This window comes from Ambystoma mexicanum, chromosome 4q (genome assembly GCF_040938575.1).
Source record: "Ambystoma mexicanum isolate Mex_15411 chromosome 4q, UKY_AmexF1_1, whole genome shotgun sequence".
NCBI lineage: Eukaryota > Metazoa > Chordata > Amphibia > Caudata > Ambystomatidae > Ambystoma > Ambystoma mexicanum.
Window position 1 is genome coordinate 687,335,627 of NC_090928.1, and position 23,131 is coordinate 687,358,757.

At 42.8% G+C, this 23,131-nt stretch overlaps 1 protein-coding gene across 1 annotated transcript in view; it reads left to right on the plus strand.

Annotated features, from left to right (window-relative positions):
- MCM8 (minichromosome maintenance 8 homologous recombination repair factor) overlaps positions 1–23,131 on the plus strand; it is a 1,532,371-nt gene that overhangs the window by 16,876 nt on the left and 1,492,364 nt on the right. Inside the window, exon 2 of the mRNA XM_069608271.1 lies at positions 16,553–16,729. Within this exon, the coding sequence (XP_069464372.1) occupies positions 16,561–16,729 (169 nt within the window). The 5' untranslated portion in view covers positions 16,553–16,560. The remainder of the gene's footprint in view (positions 1–16,552; positions 16,730–23,131) is intronic.

The window sequence follows — 23,131 nt, forward strand, 5'->3', positions numbered from 1 at the left end:
ATTCCCACACTGTTTTTCAGCCCTAGTTATTCTCTTGTAGACAGGAGTTTGTTTGGGTTATGTCAATTTCAGTGCTGGAGTTTCTTTGAACTACTGATCTTTGATACTTTGTAAAATAAAAATGAATGTGTTTGTGCGAGTAAAAGTGAAGTTTCTTTGTTAATTTTTCTCAGATTTGGTTTGACAGAGCCTGTCATTCAGGAGTCATGCTTGGCTTTGCTGAAGCACAATGGGATATAACTGGGCATGGCAGGGCCTTATTCATAACAGTAGTTTGAGGAAGAACAGATGAAAATAGCGTCAGAGTAGCATTATTTTAAAGGTTAAAAGTTTCCTTTTTTTAATGGGGACTTTGGGCTCGCAGCACTGCTTTTTCACGCTATTTCATTTGTATATGGAACACACTGGCAAGCTCCCTCAGTGTGCCCCCTTGTCCCATCCTGCCCAATATGTGCTTCTCAAGATGATGCAGCCATCTTTTTGTTGCTGCAAAACGCAGTTTTGAGGCCATGGTGCTCACAGGAGCCAGCGCATCCATTTTGATGTTTCTGCTGAAATGCAGCTTGGTGATGTGGGGAAGCACTGCTGAGTGGGTAAATATATCCCACAGGAAGGAAGCTTGTCCGGAACTCTATTTCTCTTCCACACTCTTTTTTTTAAAAGTTTTGTAAGCCTTGGGGTTTTCACCCAAAGTAACCAATGGTAATCCAGACATGGACCCCTTGCTCACTGTGCTTTCGCTCAGCTTCACCTCACTGAGGACGCCCACCAAAGCCAAACGCGTGTCTGGGGTTACTGATGGTACTCTTGTTCAGAGGAGGTTTGCCTAGCATATCAGTGCTGGCCTGCCCTTCTGGTTGGGACCAGACTGATATGCAAATAAATATGTCTGCTCTGTGAAGGGTGCAGTGAGCTAAAACGTGATTGCAGATGCTCCTCACCCCCCGGAGTGTAAAATTTCATAGAATGCGGTATTTGACTCATGTTCATTCTCAGTAGAGGGCTCCAGGCTCTCTTTGAATTTTAGGAAATCTATTTAAGCCCGCTCTGTCCAATGCTGGTTGCTGGAAATTGATGCTTATGGCACAGGCAAGGCAGGCTCCTTCTCATGTTTAAGCGACTGCTCCTGCGCTGCTTACCTACATGCCGCTTTGGCGGCCAGCATGCTATCACTGCACTGCCTCCCTGCACACCACTTTGTGGTTTTCAGCATGCTTAGGTGCTTGCTGTCTCATACACATAGAGGGGCCTCCTCCTACCGCTGACCTGCATGCCACTCCGGTGGTCCTCAGCCCATTCGTTGCCTTGCTCTGCAACTCCTACCAAGGATTTCGCAGCCACTGGTACCAGATAGCCCTGGGATCTCGAATTGTGGGTTCCAGGGCCAAAGATAAGTGGGGCCTTAGCATAAAAGGGAGGAATAAGAAAATGTAAAGGAGATTGGACTTTGGTAAACTACAGGCTGCACCTGTATTTTCTTTATGAACTGTGTTACTTGAGGAGGTAACGGCCACTGGACTGAATCTGTGAAGGAACAAGTTGTATGAATTTGCAAGTGCCACTCACAACTTGCGAGCAACCCAGCTTCTTCATACTGCATAGGTTTGCTTCTGTTTATCACCACTGGGTAAAACCTCTGCTCCATATTTGCTGTGCTTATGTTCCATGTTGTTAGGGAGAATTCTCTGTTCAGGCTAATTTCCCAAACCTAGTGAGTCCCCCAGCAGATTTGCTGGATTTTTGGGGTTTATATTTATTTATTTATTTTTTTATTTTATTTTTTTCTCCCACTCTTAGGCATGATTTTAGAATGTCCTTTGACTATCAATGTGTTTTATGGGCTATGGGGTCTTTTACTCCATAGGGCTTCATGTGTTTTTGGTATGTGTGTTACACAGCACCCTCAGTGCAGTAACACAGGGGTGTCATAGTGACCCCCAAACATAGACTCCATACCCTGGGACTGACTACTGTCTCCCAGGGCATGTAAGTCACCTTTTGGCTTTACTAGTCTCAAATTGTGAACAGAACCAGTACAAACCATCATATTGTGGAAGTACTGGTAGGGGTAATTCGATTGCCCCTGGGTCTGTTTTCCAAGGGGGCACTGTCCAGTCCCCCCTGGTCGAGTTTCTGGCTGGTGGCAGTGGATACCACGCGAAATATTCCACCAGAATATTTCCTATGGGATTTTCCCATTGATTTTAAACGCACCACTTTTTGGTGCAATGTTAAAGATACCGCCTGGTTATTTATTTAATATTTATTCCCCGGTTGGGTCTTTTTGCCAGGACTCGGTTTTAAAATGACATCTGTGTTCGCCTCTGAAACTCTAACCCAAGTCGAGCCCTTTGTTCCACTTTTTTCTCCACAGAAGCCCTCCAAACGGTGCCACTCTGTCTGGGGTTTACAGGATGTGTGTGAGGGGGATTAGGCACCCAAGACTGAGTTGCCTTGGCAACTCAAGTGGCACTCTTGTGTGATTGGCCCAGTGGTGAGCCGCCCGGCTCACCACTTCGCATGTTTGAGTGACAGCTAGGCTGTTGAATGGGGGGTTTTCTGCATAAAAGCATGGCTTTGGGGACTGGAACTTCAGAGGTCGCCACAGGACATAAAGAATCCGAAGAGGGGAGAAGCTGAGCCATCTACAACGACAACGCCACCGGTGGAGCCCTGCTGTACGAACACGCCACTTCCCGACGACAGAGGAGATCTCCTTCCAGGAGAGTCTTCTTCCCTTTGAGCTGGTGGGACCAACCAGTTCGCTTTTTCGCCTTCCTGGAACGTCTCGTGGTCGAATCGCCCGTGCCAAGCACCCCGGCGGCTGGATAGCCACGTTTCACCACTACCACGAATAAAAGGGTCGTACCTTTTAATCGGGAAGCTTTGCGACTGGTTTCTTCCCTGGACGTGCAACAACCTCCAGCTTTCTTCCTCATCGAGATCATCTCTTCCTCTGGTTGAAGCCACGACTTGCACCCGCTGCCAGGAACAACTGCCACTGCTGGAGCTTTCTCACAATTTCAGGTACTGTGTCCCGCCTGGTCTCCCTTGCAACAGATTGTCCAAGGTGTCCCGTAAATCCTTGACTTTCCAACTGGGTTGACCTCAGACCTGCTAACTTTGCCTTTCTGAACTGATCCAACCTCTTTTTGACTTTTCTGCAAAGACTTTGAGTGCATTTCCACTGTGAGATCTTGGGCACATTCTGCCTTGCTCTCTCCAAAAGTGGGCCTGGCCTATGAACTTTTAGCGCTACAGTAGACCCTGCCTTTCTTGACTTGCTGTGGTTTCTCAAAAGTGTTGGTAATGTCTTATTTTCCTACTCTGACTTTTCTCTCCCTTTTAAAATGAATTATTGGAGTGCCATCTACGGTTACGCGCTCACCTCTGTTTTGCTAAATAAGTGGTGTCTTAACCTAGACTTGTCGAATAATTAACTAGGGAGGTGTATATACTTATATTGACTGTGTTTGAACTTGCTTGATATATTAGTGCCAGTGTATTTTCATAAGTGTGTTTTTAATTAATTATATACTTATATACCAAAGCTCTGGTCAGTGTTTGCTTGTTCTACTGTATTTTTAGCCCTATTGTGTATACTCTATATACTGCCTAACTCTTCTTGAGAGAAGTCTGGCTGCTCAGCCACAGCTACCAGGTAAATCTGGGTGGTGCAGACTGCTACCAATTGGGTTTACTGCTTACTCCTGTAGTCTTAAACTTTTTGCAGCGGTCCCTAAGGAAACTGCACAGGTTTCTGCCTAACACATGTATAGTTTGTTACTAATCTATGTTTCTGCTTATGCTACGTGTGCCATTAATCCATGTTATGTGTCCAGTAAGACAGCTCTTGATACTGCATATGAGATATGAATGCAGGCAGGGTGTGTAAAGATAGGATTAGGTTAGGTTCTTAGCCTCAAATAAGAGTGGACAGAACTCCAAGCTGTGGGGGTTTATCCCTCATAGTTGTATGCTTGTATGCGTGACCTTTCCTGTGCGTTCCCATAACTATCCAACTATAAAAAGAGTGAGAATCAGAAGGGAGAAGCAGCTGGGCCAAAAAGTGCTGCCATCCGAGGTGGAGTAAGCAACATATGGGCCGGTGAAAAGGATGCAGAGAGAAGGGAAGCCAGGAAGATGCCAAGGCCATTGCGGGCCACGTGAGGGTCTGGAGCTGAGTGAAGCCCATTGTTGCGTGTTCCCTGTTGGGAGTGGGGAACACGGAGAAGCCGCTGACCGCTGCAGGAGAGACCAGAGAGAGCGGGCGCTGCTTGCTGGAGCTCCTAGGGATTGCGAGAGGAGAGAAAAAGAACCTGCGAAGGAAACCAGTACACCCGGAGGAGCAGCCGCACACCGGTGAGTGACGGTGAAGGTTCACTCAGGCTGGGGGGCGCTCTAGGGGCATGGTAGGGTGACGGTTAATACCAAACAAAAAGGGGAATACATGATAAAAGGGTCTGGAGATGGGGTGGGGGGGAGAAGCAAATTATTGACCAGCATAAAATATGTTTTGAATAATAAGAAATGACCCGGAAGATCAAAGCTGAACTATGAATGAAACAGAATGCAATGTGCCTTTGCGAACGAGATAAAGTTAAAGAAACGGCACTGACAAACAAAGTAAAAAGTGCAGAAAGCAATACTATATTGATTATTGTGAAAGCAAAGTGGCAATCAGAAGAAATACTCCCAAGGACAGTGGGTGAGTGTCGCATGTTGATAAAGGCAAGAGGCCATTAAAGTGCATCAGGAAAATAAGTGGACTTATCACACAGGTGTAGAAAGGAAACCTGTGTTCTCAAGGAAGTCCTATGAGAAAGTATTAACTGTTGTAAAGCACCAAGGGTTATCGGTTGCGTTACCAGTGATGGGTCGACCGTGTTGTCCGACAACTGCGTCTAGACTGAGGAACCCTTCCTTGGAGTAACCCAAAAACAATCAAGAGGCTGAAACTGGTTGGCCTAAAAGTTGTTCAAGTGATGGAAAGAAAAGACAAATTACACACATGGAATTGACTGTGAAGCTTTAAGAGCTGTGAATTCGGGGAAGGGAACCCCAAAACCATTTTGTGGAACTGTTTGACCTTGGGGAAGGGAGCTGGAAGAAGCTCCGACCTTTAGTTTGAACACTGTTACTTTGGTTGCTGACATCCCTACACATTGTTTAGCTTTAGTTGTGAGGGCAAGTATAGGTTTTGGACACACAGACCTTTAAGTTGAATTTACTGACTCAGACTATCCTTAGTTTATTTGGGTACGGAAATCCCCCTTCGTATAGGGCAAGTTAGACCTTACACCGTCCTGACATTTAAGTTAATAAAATCCTTTCTGTTTGAACTTTGAATCTGTTTGAACTTTGAATCTGATTTCTGTGTCTTGCTTCATGATGCCTTCATAAAGCGAGGTGGAAGAAAACCCAGAGTGGGGGAACCGATCGAAGAAACCCCCAGGCTTGGCAAGTGAGTAAAATATGAACCCCAGAATGGGGAACCAGGAGGAAGAGAACCCCAGAATGGGAAGAGCAAGAAGACACCCCAGGGAGCAAGAGAGAGAGAAAAAAAACAGAGTGGGGAGAAAGAAGAGCGAGGGCCCCCAGAGTGGGGCATAAGGATGAAAGCCCCAGAATGGGGAGAGACTGTAAAAAACCCATGGTGGAGAGTAAGGAAAAGAGAAGCCTCAGAGTGGAGAAACTGAAAGACCTCCTGGGTGGAGAGTGAGAAGGAGGTGATCCCAGAATTGAAACAACGGAAAGGGGGAAACCCAGAGTGGGGACTAAGGAGAAAAAGCTCAGAGGGGAGAGAGGCTGAGAACACCCTGCAGTGGAGAGACACTGTGAAGAGGGCAATCCAGAGTGAGAGCTATGAAGGAGGAAAGTCCCAGAGAAGAGAGAGGATAAAAGGAAACCAAACTTGAAGATGTACAAAGAGGCCTTTGCTCTGGGACCTATAGAACATGCCAGCCATCAAGATGTGTATAACTTGAACTATAACCCATAGGAAAAGGGCCAGGATGAAGAGGGGACAAGGTTGGGTTGGAAGCCACCAGCCATCCCTCCGAGAGTGGAGTTCCTTCAAATCCTTTGTTTATTTTCTTTTGTAGGATAGGGAAAGTGGTTAGGTTAGAGCAGGATTCCGGACTGAGGATGTTATTCAGTTTAGGATTTCTTGACATCCTGACGAGCACCCTTTTGACTTTATAGGGCTTGAGCTTCTAGGTTTAAGGAAAGATTTGTTTTGACTTGGAGAGAAAAATAAAATAACGTTCAACCATGCCTCGTTGTTGGAGTCCTGGTTCTGCCCTATCACAGTGGAGAATGCCTAAATGTGCTTGAGTAGTTGCACAAATAGTAGGTGGGTGAACTATGACTATCGCAAATTGCACACAAAGGTCATCCTAATAGGTGCACGGACAAAAATATGATGGTGTGAGTCACCAGTAGATGCATTTTGCGGATGAGAGTTGTGAGCACAAGCATCAAAAAAAGCACATATAGATCAAAGGAGTTGTACACAGTCACACAGCACTAGTCACAAAATATGCCCATGGATCACAGGATGGGAAAAATAATCACAAGATGGCTGTACATATCACAAGATGCGCATTTGGTTTACAATATTAACACGTGTGCTGTAACAAATATATGTGCACTTAGATGGGTCTTGGAATACAATATGCAGACACAACTCCAAATGTACACACTTATGTCCCAGTGTACACAATATTCAGACAGGTGTATCAAGATTTTACTGTATGCAGAGACCCATCACAATATGCACAAATCAGAAGATACAGTTGTGAATTAACTCTGACGGTAAAGTAGTGTTTCCGCACTACTCACATGATGCACAGCGTGATCAAATTCCAGAAGCACTCGCATGGATGAGTGTCACTGACTGTGTGGAGCACTGGAACTGATAAGTGAAGACACAGAATCGGTACTCAAAATCGGTACTGGCAATAATGGTGAGTGCGAATATGGACGTTCAAGAATTAGAGCCAAGTTTCTGATGGAAGGCCTACTGAACACTACATATATATTATACTCATCTCCCTAACTTTGTGAAATCTAATCTCCTCTCACTTAATTCCCTACCACTGGTAGTTATTGCTCTTCATTACCCTCCCTCCGTTCACGTAACTAGTCAACTGTCAAGTCTTGCATTCTCCTTACAAGAGCCTATCTGCGTTATGAAGCAATTCATTTTAAGTAACCTCTAAGTCTTCGCTAAAGTCTCTGGCCACAGCCACTCCAAATAAAACACCCCTGTATCTGGACTACAACCCTCAGCCTTCCAAAAAATAAAAATAATCAATCCTCTTATCATAGCCCCTCATTTGTACAACAGTGTCCTTATTAAAATGTACCAGCGCCTTGCTTACTTAACCTTTTGGGAAATACTACAAAAGAGCAGGGAGGTCCCCCTTTTTTTTTTGATGGGGCTGTGTGTATGAGGACCAACATATATAGACAATAAACGGGTTCCACAATACAGCTACCCACCCGAGTGGTTCCTGTTTCACACTGTACGGAGAATGAAAAAAGCTTCTATTTACTTTTTCCACACTTCTGCATTTTGTTACAGGAAATTCTAAACGCAGGAGCTGCTGGGCTCAATTTAGGCTACTAAATATCAATTTTTTCATACTATAATGGGCACTGGTATGTCATTTGTACAGATGTCGCGCCATCACCGAGTTGCTGATACATATATATATATATATATATATACACACTACCATGAATTTGGCTAAACTAGGTTGGCTATTGTACACACATTTCTAACCAATTATTGTGGTGTGTATTCATCAAGCCCAGCTGATTGTTCCACTCAGGGTTATGCTGCAGTATGTCCGGTTGCGCACTCATTCTATCGATCAGTGCGCGAATCAGGTCTTACCGCTTTTTACATGTAAAACATCAAACACAAAGGGGATAGTCTATTACATCTACCGGGTAACCATTTCTCGAGTTACTTTCGAAGTTGTTTAGTAATCATCTGATTGCATTTTTGTCAAACGTCTAATTAGTGACATATGTCATCCAGTTTAAATAATTACCTAGACTTATCACTGTGTGCGATCGGTGGATATTTGCGGGGTTCCCGCTACATTACGTCAAATCCCGTCAGTTGTTCTAACCCTGAACTCGGCTTGCCGTGTGTAATGGCTATTGCTGCCTTCGTCGAGCGGTTCTGTAAAGGGAATTGAGTGCGAAATGAGTTACGCCGTCACATATTATAAACCACATCATTTCGGCTTTCTAACAAGATATATATCTAGCACTTAATTGAGAGTGAAGCTCCATTGCAGTTGCTGTATCTCACAGGGGTGTTAAGTTGTGCGTCCTGTGGACGTCGCGTACCTGAGTTTCCAAGAGACTTCGTACTGGAGTAGCCAGATCGTTGAAGTTGTAGGCTGGAAGATGGAAGGCAGCGCAAAGAACCGGCCCCAGTCACGCCCTGATAACACAGGATTGAAAGGGGACCAGCTCCTGACGCCACTGATGGACTCTTCCCTGTTTTTAACGTGACGCCAGAACAGTGCAAGCACTGGCAGGGAAGGCCTGTTGATGTAGATCTGTCGGATAGAGTGCGTAGTGGTCCAATGCTGCTGGATTTGCTACGACTGAGGGCGCTGTGTTCCAATGCTGCTGGATTGCAGAAGATCCATGGTACCCAAGCAAGGCAGGAGGCAGCAAAGCAAAACAGAGAGAAGGAACTCTGGGAAGAAGGCAAGAGGTCAGGGAAGGTAACTGGAAGGAGCAGGCAAATTGACAGGACAGGAAGGGTAGAACAGAAGGGTCAGAACTGGAGACTACTCCCAGGGCCAGGACCGGGAACATAGGACCAGGAAACAGGGACCCAAGGCAACAAGGGCAAGAAAAAACCAGGACCAAGGAAGAATCTGGCACAGGAACAAGGAGCAAGGAAGGTAAGTGAACAGAAGTTCAGGAGCGAAGCGGAAAGTCAAAACCCGAACCGCGTTGAGACGCGGCGAGTGTCCAGTCCAGATCGCTTAAATAGGAACGCGGCATGGAAGCGAGGCTTGATGCGCAAACCGGTCCAGCACATGCACGGAGGCAGACCTGCCGCGGGAACGAGGCTTGGAACGCAAGCTTGTTCCCCAACGACCCATGCTGTCGGTACACGCGCACCAGCCCGCAGAGAACAGGATGGCACCCTATGTGAAGGTGAATCCAGGAAGGCACATCTCCTGCAGACCCGAAACCGGGGATACAACCGCCAGGCTCGGGCTCGCCCCAAAGGACTCCCCTGCCTCCTAGCATAGGTAGGTGTCCTAACAAGGGTACTGTCATGTGATTTATAGTTGATAGACCAGTATTATGCCGCTATTCAATGGCGGTCAAATGGACGCCAAATTGGGTGTCCTAATTTGTATACCATTACTCGGCAAATGCAGCGCTCAAACAAGTGTTTTGATTCACCTTAATCTTTGTTACATTTTTTACTTTTTTTCCCGATTAACCGCCCAGTGTTGAAAGATCTTGATCAGGCATCCAAAGCCTTTTTTTAAAAAAAACCTTTTAGTTCTAACGTGTGGGCGTATCTTGGCAACATGTCCCTTTTTCTTCTTTTAAGGACTATTTCACATCTGTTATTTCTGGAATCTGAGACTCGGGTCTAATCTGAGTGCAGCATTTGTTTTTCTATTGATGCTGCACTTGAATGGGACCCATTTTCCTACAGTGACGGCTTCTTTTGTCTTGTCAGTATGAAGTCTCTATTCACCTGCTCCTATTTATCGGGGTCACAACTATGTTTTTATATGGTCCCCATTTTTTATATATGTATTTAGCAGATGTACCAACCTGCATGTATGCCACATCCCTATTGCATTCATACGTGTAGCCAAATGCAGGCTAATGGGTAACCAAGTTCCATTCGATTACAATGTTAAGACCTTTGTTGACAGAATTCAGATCCAAGATCCATTTGTTTGTTTTCTTAGGGGCATATCCCTGTCGCCTCCACGCAGGTGGTATTGAACAGTTTGTATAATAAACCAGTATATGTCTTCGTGGGTGTGTTTTGCTTGTTTGAAGTGTGCCACAAGAGGCTTATCCGCCACTGCGTTTTTAACACATGAACGTTGTTCATATATTCTTTGACATACTGGTCTTTTTGTTTTACCAATATAAAGCAACCCACATGGGCACTTTATACAATATATATGGCCCACTTTGTCTGACAGTTTATGAATGTTTTTAACTGCCGTACGTGACCGTTTAGATCTATTTTCTTGATGTTACTTGTGAGACGACACACTGAACAATTGCCACACTTAAAGTGGCCAATGACCGGAGGTAGATGCCAGAGGGTTGTTTGGACAGGTTGTTTATCTTTTGTAAGTGCATATGTGTGTACTAGTTTGTCTCTCAGGTTGGACATTCTCTTGAACACAAAGCAAGGTCTATTTATTATTTATTTAGAAATCCTCAGTATGAATTGTCCCCCAATTTTTAAGGATGCTTTTGCATAAATCAATACTGATGGGGGGAGTTGCGCATGTGATTTATCATCCTTGATTTTTGTCTGTTTAGTCAGGCAATTCTCCCTGCTTACATGGTGGGCCAGTTTTAATGACCTTCTAATTGTGTGGGCAGGATATCCCTGTTCTTTAATCACATGGACAATTGTTTGCTATTAGTCTCATAATCTTCAATGGTGCTGCAGTTCTGTTCAATACGTCAAAACTGGCCAAAATGCACATTTTCACGAATACTCTGTGGGTGGAAGCTATCAAATGACAAAAGCATATTCTTGCCGTTTGTTTTGTTAAAAAAAGAGTAGTGCCAAGTTGGTTATACATAAAAGTAATAGATTGTTCCTGCATATTTAGCCATTCCAGAAATGACGTTAGCGTGTCTGTTTCACCACCCCAGAGCATAAAGACGTTATCTATATAATGATGCCATGATTTTATCTGGTCTTTAAAGGGATTATTGTCGGCATGTATTGATCTAGTCTCAAAATCATCCATAAACAAATTAGCCAGGTCTGGGGCAAACGTGGCACCCATACTCATTCCATGCTGTTGCTGGTAATCGGTTCCTTCAAAGAGGAAGAAATTGTTAGTCAAGGCCAATCTAATACATTCAGCGATGAAATCAGAGGGGACTGTTCGATTAGCTCTTTTTTTCTAGATATGTATGCATGATCTGAATGCATCTCATTTGTGGAATACTAGTGTACAAAGACTCCACATCTAACGTTAAGAACGTCTCCTGCATGGATTTCAACATCATCCAAGATTCTGATCATACACAATTTGTATCTTGTACGTATGATCTCATCTTTTTTACAAATGGTCTCAGGAAGGCCTTGGCATAGATGTATAAGGGTTCAAGCACTGAACCAATTGCTGACACAATGGGGCTACCTTGAGGTCTAATCGCGTGTTTGTGCACTTTTGGAAGACAGTAAAACGCTGGGGTAATCAGGTAATGTTTCACCAAAAAGGACTTCTCGTCCTCGTCAATCCAACCTTTCCCTTGTGCGTGACTCATCGGGCTTTCAACCTCTTCCAAAATCGCAGTGGTTGGGTTGCCACCTAGGATTTTATAGAACTTCCTGTCATCTAATTATTTGTTAACCTCTGTTTCCCAAGAACGAGGTGTTGGCTTCTAAATGTTTTAATGCACCTCTTTCAGCTTTTGACAGATTGTCCTAAAAGTGGTTTTTAGTACTGAATAGGTGATTAACCTCTCTAAGTACTCGATTTTCTAAAGCGATAATTTCGGGTGAAACCATTGCAGACAGAGGAGTAGAAAACGATGGGAGTTTTAAACCGGATGCATTTGTTCTCCCTGGATCGTGTTCCTGTGCATCACATGCTTGTCTTTTATATATTTGTATTATGTTGTTGAAGTAATTATTTGTTTATTGATTAAAATATGTATTTTTTTATTGTACCCTGTATCTCTGTCTAAATAATATAAGACGGACCTCTATACTCCCGTTGTGTGGACACCTGCGACCTGGGTGTGTGAAAGCTGGGTAGCTGTATTGTGGAACCCGTTTATTGTTTTACTTACCTTTCTACATCCTCTGAGAAATCAGTTTGAAGTGCCACCTGCTTTCAACAACCCATCTCCATTACACCCCAGTCTCCATGCTTCCAATGCCTACATTTTTCAAACTGATTTATGTCTTTCAGTAATGTGGAAAAACCCATGTATTGCACGTCTCCTCACAAAATTCTATAATTAAAGTTGAGTGGTCTGAAACGTGCCTAGTAATGCTATGCAAAAAGCTGTAAGCTTGCAATACAATCGGCATAGACCATTGATTGGGATGAGGTATATATGTGGAATATCGAATGCTTCCTTCTGTTCTAGTACTAGTTGGACAAAGCAGCCAAAATTAGAAGGTTGAAATGTAATACTAATGCGTGCACTGGTATAGAGCCTCAATGTCATCTGCTTTTATGTAGACAAATATGTAGTGTGGATGTTATGATACCTGCTAACATCTGCTTTGGTGGCTTCAAGGTCAGGTGTGAGTAGATGGGGGGGGGGAAACATTGCTTTTGTGAGTAAGGGATGTCACTTTGTCAGTAATCCTGAGCAAACAATCATATTGCTCTGTTGAGGTGCTGGTCAGCTCTTTTACATTTCAATTGCATTAGAGTGCCACCTTTTAATTCTGTGGTGGCAAGAGCATTATTTGTTTGTTTTTTTTAAATTTATTTCTATAGCGCACCTGGCCCTGAGGTATCTGGGCGCATGTGGTTACAAGTAGGTTGTTACAAGCAGTGTGGTAAAAATACAGTATTAGCTGGCAATGTGGTCAGAATACAGTTAGGTCATAGGTGAATAGTTACAGACATAGGTGGTGTAGTAAAAAATTACAGTTAGTGTAGTCAAAGTACAATTACATATGTGAAATTACAAATGGTGAACCTGCAGAAGAAGCAGACAGGGGCTGCTGATGGAGCCAATAAGTGCGAGTAATAAGAAGGGTTTACACTTGTTGGTGTAATGAGGTCAGACTCTTGGTCTCTTGATCTCAGTTATTACTTATGGAGTACTTTGAAGAAGAACTGGGAATCCCTGTGCCTGGATCCTAAATTGGCAAAACTATTTCCAACACCACCTTTATTTGCCTACAACAAGAGCAGGTCGGTACGTGACCACCTGATTTAAATCTGACTACAAGCACAAGAGAATACAAATAAAAACGTTTAGAGGTACTCTACCGTGCAACAAATGCAATTGTTGCCACAACATAGTTATAGGGAATAATATAAATCATCCACATAAAGGCAATACGATTCTGCTAAGACATACCTCCACGTGTGATACCAAGAATGTCATTCATGGCATCAAATGCCCTTGTGGCCTTTATTACGCCGGGCTTACTGGAAGGAAAGCTAAGCTTGGGTGGGGAGAACACAAATCCAATGTTCGCCAAGGATCTATTAAGTCCCCTGTCGCTCAACACTTCAGGGAGCTCAAACATTCAGTGGCATAGTTAGTTTGTCATCCTCGAACATGTCCAGCTGCCAAGATGAGGTGGGAAACTTTTTGGATTGACAAACTGGACTCAATGTCTCCCAGAGTGGGATATCTACTGCTATTTGTGACTGATGTAGACATAACATCTCTATCATATAAAATTGTCGAGTCATCCAAAATATCACTGTTTAACTGTATAATGTGGCTGGAATCACCACGATTGTGGGAGATGAGGGAGGTATCTTGTTGTCAACATCCCCATTAGATCTAGAAGATGGTCTAAACAATCTATAAAATAGTTATACACTAGACACTGTATTGTGCTCTCTTATAACGTCATGCAGTTGAGAAATCAGCAAGCTGAATTACTTCGGAATTTGAATCGCAGTTTTTGTTGTGACAAATATGTAAAAATATTCTCTGTAATGTCTACATATTATATTAAATATGTTTTCCTCTGTGAATCATCTATGTACAAACATCTAATTCTTTGAATGATTTTTGAAATATATACCTCAATAACCAAATTTATGATAGTTGGCTGGTCACAACAGGTTTTTGCCTTACATTAGCTTAAACTCAAAACAACCTGTTGGGTACCATCATATCTTTATTGTCAAACTATTAAGCCACTATCCACCCGTATTTTGCAAATAACCCTGAGTAAACACTAATGTCGTAGTTTTTAATGCTTTATTAATGGTACGAACAAATGGTCCCTCCAAGATGGTGGACTCCGAAACGCCATGCAACGTTCTAGTCTTTACATAGGTCTAACTCAGCATCGTCGCCTAGCGACAAACAACATACAGATTGAAAGAGACAGGATGCGTTTCTATGGAAGCAGAAGTGTAAAGAAATCCTCTTTTAAGTAAGTCCCGGGTTTTTGAAAATAACATTTATAATAGTTATGCTATGTACTTGTAAAACCGAGACAATACGCACAATACTGAGACTTGCACGCCTCATTGTTTACAGAACACTGTAGATTAGCACCCATTTGGGAAACAGAAGCCAATGCTGCACAGAGGCGTTTTCCCTCACAGCAATCGTTAATGGAATGTTGTTCGTGACACGTAATGCTCTTCGGGTAAGATAATGGGAATCTTTTTTAAGATGGTACCAGTTTTAATGATGGTTAATTAGGTGACACCGAGCCCTGAAATATTTTTTCAGAAACAAACTTACTTTGTAGATACAACAGCGCTGATGTCAGCATCTGTATTTAGTCAAAAAAACACTACAGGATACAACGGATAAGAATTTATGACGAGAACAGAATCTCTGATACCTTGATCCCACGAAGTAATGCAGAAGCTACACTATTTATAGAGGTAAGTCATCCAAGCATTCAATCTTACATAAATCCTATAAATTCCACTGAGAACTTACCATTTCAGCACACATATATCGACACGGCCAGATCTAGAAGACTGGTAGAAATCGTTTAGTGAGCCTAACCTGCGAAAAAACACAGCGCTTTCACAGATGGTGAGTTAACTTTAATCCAATTATGCAGCCAATATTCTTTTAACACTACAGTTTGGTCTCTCAGTGGGACACAGTGCCTTTTTAGTGACTTGTCCCGCTGTTGACCAACATTCTCTTGCAAAGAAACTAATCAGTTACCCGGACATGCTTAGTAATCTCTGGCTTTTGCCGTTGTCCACAGAATTCGTATCCCTTTCGAATCAGAGAAATAGGACAATACATTTGTAGGAGTACCCTCACAGGTCAGTGCAGTGACCATTACCTTAAATTTGGTTATTGATGTTGTGTAAAACAATTAAATTAGCTCTCTTATTGAATATTATTTATTTTATTACAATTTTAGAATGATTAATCCAGATATCAATACCTGAAGAAGGGTTTTAGGCCCGAAACGTGTAGTAGAAGATAGGTGGACAAGTCAAGTCCCTTTTGTAAACAAACATCCCCTGTCAAGATATCAGGAAATGTTCTGTTTTTTTAACTTTGTGCTTATATTATGAAATGAGTGAATTTGTTCAATACAATACATAAAACAATCAATTGTATCAATTTCATCAAAATAGTTGTATAATCAAATACAATCAGGAGTTACTGATATTGTATTATGTTTGAAATTTTGTTGCTACTTACTTTATCTTGTGAACTTTTTGTCTAAAGTATAGATTTCTCCGAGTCCTTTATCTCTGGAATTACTAATTAATTACTACAACTGTTCGGTTGTTGATGTTGTGACCTTGCTTGTACCCCGAGGTGTTTGTGGTACCAATTTTCTGTTAATTACTTACTGAGTAGCCAGGAAATTACATTGCTCTGGAAGTTGGAGAACAGTCGGGTCGTCTTGAGGGCAGGTGGGAGGGTATTCCACAGTTGAGCCGCCATGACTGGTAAGCTGCTCCCTCCTGCTCTTTCAGATTTATACCTCGGGACCACCAGGCATGAGGTGTTGGTCGACCTGGTGACCTGTGTTGATGATCTGATAGTGAATTTCTCTGTGAGGTAGGGTGGGGCTGTGTGGTTCAGAGCTTTAGAGGTAAGACACAGTGTTTTCAACTCGATCTTTTCCTTTATAGAGCGCCATTTGAACTGTTTTCTTGTTGCAGAGATATGCTCTCTTCTTGGCATATATATTTAATGCAGCTCTAAGTGCATTGTTCTGCATTATTTGTAATTTGTTGAGCACAAACTTGCTAGCTCCCAAATAGAGGCTGTTACAATAATCCAGTTTGGACAATGAGTGCTCTAGCCAGAATGAGGCAGCTTTCTGTAGAGCGCAATGGTGTTCATGCCCTTATTAGTTTGCCTGTATAAGCAGTAGCTGAGGTAGTCATGTTAACTTCTTTGTTTAAGTTAGATGTAGTGTCCAGATAAAAACCTAGTGTTTTTACATATTTAGCCACTGGGAGGCTATTCCCATCTATCTTAAAGGAGGCATAGTTTGTGCTAATTTTGTATGTTGGCTGGAGAACCCACCAACGGGAATTCCGTTTTGTCATCATTCAGGCAGAGGCCATGAGTGGCCATCCATGCCGATTGACATACCATACTTCTAACCAACCACATGTCTGCTTTGGTCCCACAGAGAGTGGCATGAATGGAGAATGCAGAGGAAACTGGAAAGGGGGTTGGAGAGGAGGAGGACGAGGAGAAAACAGCAGCTATGCTGGAGGATGGAGAGGTCGCCCATGGAGGGGAAGAGGTGATGGTGGTAGAGGACAAAGAGGGAACTGGAAGAGAAATGGTGGAAGGGATGACAATGGTAAGACTGTCAAGAGTGCGCGCCATGAGTTGATGAGAAGGTTTAGCTTTGTTTCAATGCACAATCCCTTAATATAAATTACCCTATTTTACAATAACAGCCCTTTTCTCTGTTTTCAAGGCGGTTCCTTTCATGATTTGATGCATGCACATCTTTCTAATACAGCTGATGAGTGCTTTTCACAAGCAACATGCTAGACTTTAAAAGTAAAGATCCTTTCATACACTTGAACAGACTCTTAACCACCTAAGAGACTACATTTGTATAGCAGGGATGACCAATTATCTAGATCAACGGTCTTAAAGTAGAAGCTTACGATCTATCAGTGCCTTACCAGTTGCCAGTGAACAGTTTGCAAGCTGCCTTAAGCAGTACATACTGCACTTAGAGTCCTCTTTCATTGTCTACAGCTTGCAGGGTTTTGTAGGGGCTACACATAAACTCAGTTCTCTTTATGTTCACCATGCACAGACTCTCCAATTCGGGGGAACAGCAGCGGTGGGGGCCTGGTTATAAGAAGTATAATTGAAAATGCTTAACGTTGGGTTAGGTGATTGGGAAAGGGCGGAGGACAAAAATAAATGTAGGGAAATGCACGATGCAGTGCCATAGTGGCACTGTGATCCAGTGGTCCGAGTCAATGTGTCAGCAAATTTGAGTTAAACAATAACCAACTTTGAAATTGGTGAGAATAGCAGTTACGTATAGCACTTTGGAAGTTCAACACTAAGAAAGCAAGCAGTCTAAAAGAAGCACTTTATTATATCCGAGGTAGTCTGGTGCAGATACCTTGCGCTTTAAGAAAAACTATTCACATTCTGGTTCCCAGTGGGTTATGTGCCTTTTATTTATGATGAGTTGGTGGTTGTCAAGGCAGAGTTAATACATTTGTGCAACATGGTGTGATGCATTGTGTCAGTGGTTATTTCCTCTAGTGTTTGTGTATGGTTTAAAATATAGTTATCGTGGTTATTACATTTTTCAATTATTTACAGGTACACAGTGATAATATAGAAAAAGAGAGGTTTGTTGCTCCCGGCTATCTTGCTTGTAGTTTATGAAATAAATATTTTTGACACTTTGGTTAATACGAATTAATTCGTTTATTGTTGGCGTTTTTCTCTATAATCTTTCCATAAGTACATGTGTTTATGAAAAACACTATTTCGAGCTTGACGAGCAAGTTTAGGTCAGCCGACACGTGTTTCGACCTTCCGGTCGTTCTCAAGGCCAATTAGGTTTGTTGTGTGCCCTCAGTGGGGTTCTGTAATATAAACTGTCCTTTGCGGCAGTCCTGGCTCCTGTTGGGCCCTGTTGCTCTGTCTGGCACCGCCTGGGACGCCAGACAGAGCAACAGGGCCCAACAGGAGCCAGGACTGCCGCAAAGGACAGTTTATATTACAGAACCCCACTGAGGGCACACAACAAACCTAATTGGCCTTGAGAACGACCGTAAGGTCGAAACACGTGTCGGCTGACCTAAACTTGCTCGTCAAGCTCGAAATAGTGTTTTTCATAAACACATGTACTTATGGAAAGATCATAGAGAAAAACACCAACAATAAACGAATTAATTCGTATTAACCAGAAGTGTCAAAAATATTTATTTCATAAACTACAAGCAAGATAGCCGGGAGCAACAAACCTCTCTTTTTCTACTTACCAAACTGGAGCTTAGGCTAACCCCAAAACCGCTCCTGTGATCTTGCCCCCCCAAAAAATCGTAATCACAAAATAATTGGAGCTTAGCACTGGCAGGTTCCATTCCTAGAGCCTAAAGCACAACAGTGATAATATACATCCTTTAAGAACGGTGGAGGAGGAGAGATGAGAGGGAAGAAAGGAGGCACATATTTAATAAACCTCACAACTAATTGGTAGCCAATTCTTACATACGTTAGCCCAAAAAGACCCCTAACCAACTTGGCATGCAATGTAGGTGAAGAAATTCTTCATGTAAAGGAGGTGGCAGATCATCAGTTGGAAACAAAATAGGACCCTCGCGCTCTGGGTCTGTACCATTGAGAGCATGTCCGCACCATTCAAACAAACTGGCTCGAGTCTGCAGCTTAGCAATCACAGCCCCACGGGCTGAACAACAAGCCATAAAACGGCACAAGACAAACAAATTAAAAGAGAAAAAGATCAGAAATCTTAGACAACAGTATAGGAAAAACGTAATTGGCTCGAACTCTACTACCGCAATGATGGTTACTGCTGAAAGCAGCTTCTATGATCTGGTCATTTCATGGCCCAGACACAAAAAAGTGAGAAACCCAAATCTCATACTAAGGACATTAGATCTTTTCTTCTTCTCATTTCTCAAGGCAATCCTATATTGAAACCTACTGCTTGTAAGACACTGACTACTAACCATAACAAGGTAGTGGACATAACTGACGAAAGCGGTGCCTTAGAAGATATTTTTCACCTATTTCCATAACCAGAACCACCTGCACCAAACTTGGATCTCGTGGGGGATGACCCTACCATGATATAGATTGTTCAACAAACTCTGCCTCCTAGTTCTAACATGTAAGTCAGCCCCCCACATGTCAACTTTGGAGATCTATTGGCGAATAATGATTTGCACACAGAACCCAGATACAAGATTCCTTAACACAAACAACTGACCCCTTGCCCTCACATTGCACAATAAGGGTCCAGAGTTTGTTCTCGAAAACATCCTCACATTATTTCATCAAATATCACCTCTCTGTGCTGTTAACTCTGAAAATATTCATGTAGTCGATCAGTTAGAGGATACTTAACTGGCCACTACGCTAGTTTATTTGTAATCTAATTCAATACTAGCCTTCGTACGATTATGAGTTCTTGCGCTTATGCTACAACTGCACACATCACAAAGTAGTGGAACCGACACACAGAATGAAGTTTGACGATAGGCCACTTATAAGCAATCGGTTGAATCGTATTGCCTCTAGTAGAACTCCATGGCAGGAGATGGAGCCTAGAACAACTAGATTTGATGCCCACCCTAAGAACGCGACAACTGACTTGGTATTTGCAACCATTGACAAAGGCAATAGAACTACTAGACTTGGCAATACCAACTGAACTCTTGAAAAGGCTAAATCTTACCATTGGGAATGGCCTCCTAAAATTCTCCAGCCCAGATGTTTGAACCGGCCCTAGTCCCAGCTTCATTATCCTCTCTTGGACCTTACGAGGGCACACCCATTTTGACTTTGAGGTGGGTCTGTGCTCTGCATTGGATTATTTCCATGTGGTTGATTTGCAGGAAACTTGGCTAGACAACCCCATTACCTTTGATGGGGGAAGCACTATACAGGCCTTGGCTACACAGGGCCCAAAGTGTAGAACATCTCCAATGGTAAAAGTAGGACCCCGCTTATAATTAACATCTACGACCCCCCCATGATAATAGAGAACATAAGACCATCATTAAAACAACTGAATCCATTATAGAAAAACAATGGAATCATTGTTTGAGGGGACTTTATTAAACATTTTAATAGATCGTTGTTGTAGGGGACTTTAATTCCGAAATTCCTGGGGAACAACTGCCCACTATCCACCCATTAATCTATCAGGACCTTCCTATACTCCTACTAAAGCAAACAAAAACAAACTAGAAAGGACAGGATTGGGCTAAAATATTAAATCCCAATGGCCTTTATATGCTCAATGGAAGATTCCTCGGAATGCCCCAGGACAATATACTAGGCCCTCACACAACAGTGCTTGTCCCATTGAGTATCTACTTGCACATTACTTATTATTCCCATCTATATTGGATATGGAAGTACTAATGAGACTTGAAAGTGACCACTTTCCCTTGGTTGCTACCTTTTGCTTTCTCCCTAGCCTCAATAGAACTGGCACTGTTGAATTTGGTGCAGGAGGTAATCGAAAAAATGTTTGCTTGCATACTGCTCGGGGGTGGGGTTTAATGAGCATACATTCTTCCCTACAACTGAACTGGGTTCACTAAAGGAAGCTCTACCCTAGACAACATCTTGGGACTCACTCACTGTCGAGAGTGCTTGGTGCTCTAGACGTCGGTCTGTTTACGTTTCCTTCATTGATTACTATTCGGCCTTTGACACAGTGAAGATGGAGGCTCTTTGGTGTAAAGTGGCCAGTTGGGGAGAGGGGGGAGGGGAGGAGTTCCACCTCGCCTTTTAACTATGATCATTCCAATCCTGTATGAGTTAGGATTTCGACTTCTGGCCATCTCACTGATTCCATATTTAAATATGTAGGACTCAAGCAGGGTGTATTATCTGGCAGACTTATCAGAGGCAGTTACTGCTGACTATACCTATTCCCCTAGACTGGGCCAAAGACGACTGAAATGTTTAGGATACACAGATGACCTTCTACTACATGACTCTACAATTTACCCTTAGTTCTCTTGGGTCATATTCCAATGCTAATGGGATTAGCGTTAATATTCAAAAATCCAAAATCATAATTTTGGAGGCAGGTTCTCATAGCAGTAGAAATAACTTTGCCTGGAAATGGAAACTACAACTTAGAAATAGTACCGCTCTACGACAACCAGGGTGTCAACCAGGGTGTCAACATTGATAATAAATTAAAATGTTCAACACACATAAATAATCTCTCCATATCCATTTGTCAGCTTTTGGGCGGCACAAAACTGTTGGACTGATCAAAAATATTATGGCTCTCAAATCTGGGCTCGGATTCCTATTGGAAAGTGAAACAGATAGAGCCACTGTCTTAATCTCTCGTCAGGTCTCCAACACGACTTCGGTTGAATATCTATTGAAAGAGTTTGGGATTGCTGGGATCGTAACCTGCCTAATTAGACGCTGATTTAACTCTTTACTGGCACCTAATGAACTCCACCTCTTAACACCTTACTAAATGTAACCCAAAGTTGTAATCTGTCAACATTAACTGGAACCAACCCTTGCATTTCGTTGCGTTTAAACAAGAATCCGGTGTCTGTTGTGAACTACACAATTTAGACCCCCTTATTGTCCGGTCTGTTTTTGAAGACTTTATCAAGAAAGAATCCATCAAACTCTATCAGAACCAAACCGTAGTTGACCTAGGCTATAAATCCTTGAGCAGGGAATACTTACTCGCCTTAAGCACATGTAAAACTATCCCGCTTTACACTTGTATTTATATTTTGTGTTTTATTTTTTTGTAAAGAGCACCAAGCCCTGAGGCATCTGGGCGCATTTCTTACATATACATAGGTTACACAAATTACATGCAGGTTACACAGTTAAAAATAGGTTGCACAGTTAACATACAGGTTAATTGGATACAGAATGTTTGAATTGTGATGCTTTTCCTGATAACTGGATCCTACACGTGGTTCTATGTTCGTTTTTCAGCCAGTGTTTTTACGATGGATATTTTGCTGAAATTCTTTTTTCTTGAAAAAACCCATTGATAAATATTTTTTTCTTTAGGGGGCGTCCCCCCAAATCCCTCCTTTCCCAATTAATTTAACTCTGTTCCCAACCCTGCCTGCCCACACACCTTATATAGCCTTCCTCACACAACCGCCCCCCCTATGTTTTTCAATGTTTTCCCAAGAAACAAATTCGCCAAAAAACCCATCGAAAAAATTACTGGTGAAAAATTAACGTTGTACCCCTACACGTATATATATCTCAGAATGAAGTTTAACGCTGTAGATACGTAGGAAGATACTTATGAAGTATTGGGGACCAGGCTAAATGTCCTTCGACACAATCATATGTGTAGACTATGTATCTCTGCTGTGGTGGAAATATTAAAATATCCCGTGCTGGACTGTGAGAGCCTAGCACATAAACATAGGACAACTGCATTAGCATACAATATTCCAGATCTTTTTACTACTTAGGGATTTGACTTGGGAGACATAAAATTCACTCCTACATGAGTGCTACTTTTCATACTTATCATTTTTCCAGCAATCAACGGTCGCTTTAAGACAGCTTTCATTTATACGCAAGTTGCCTGCCTTTGTTCGCGCACGGGATCGGAACTCTCAGTAACACTCAACAGCTTCTGTCTTGCTCCTTTCTCGTGCTGCCAGTCTTGGGCTGCTTCTGGCTTCTTTTGGACACACACCCCCTCTTCGGTGAAGGTGTCTTTGGTCCTGCCATTCAGTTAAGGCGCTCTGTTTGCTCCTGGGGCCCTTGGCTGCATAACACCTTCCAGCCATGGTCTCCGGCACGCTTCTTGCTGCGGAATCAGGTTCACATGGGGGGAAAAGCAGTCTTCCTTCATGCCTTCCACTGCGCAACTCTGCACAACTGATTTTGGAGAAACGGGACCCTCTTTGGACTGGCAGCTGGAATCTGCCTGGTTAAAGTCCCGGTGTCCCTTCTGTTCACCCATTTCTTCTTGGATTGCCAACACCATGCTCTGCTTCTGCTGCTGCTG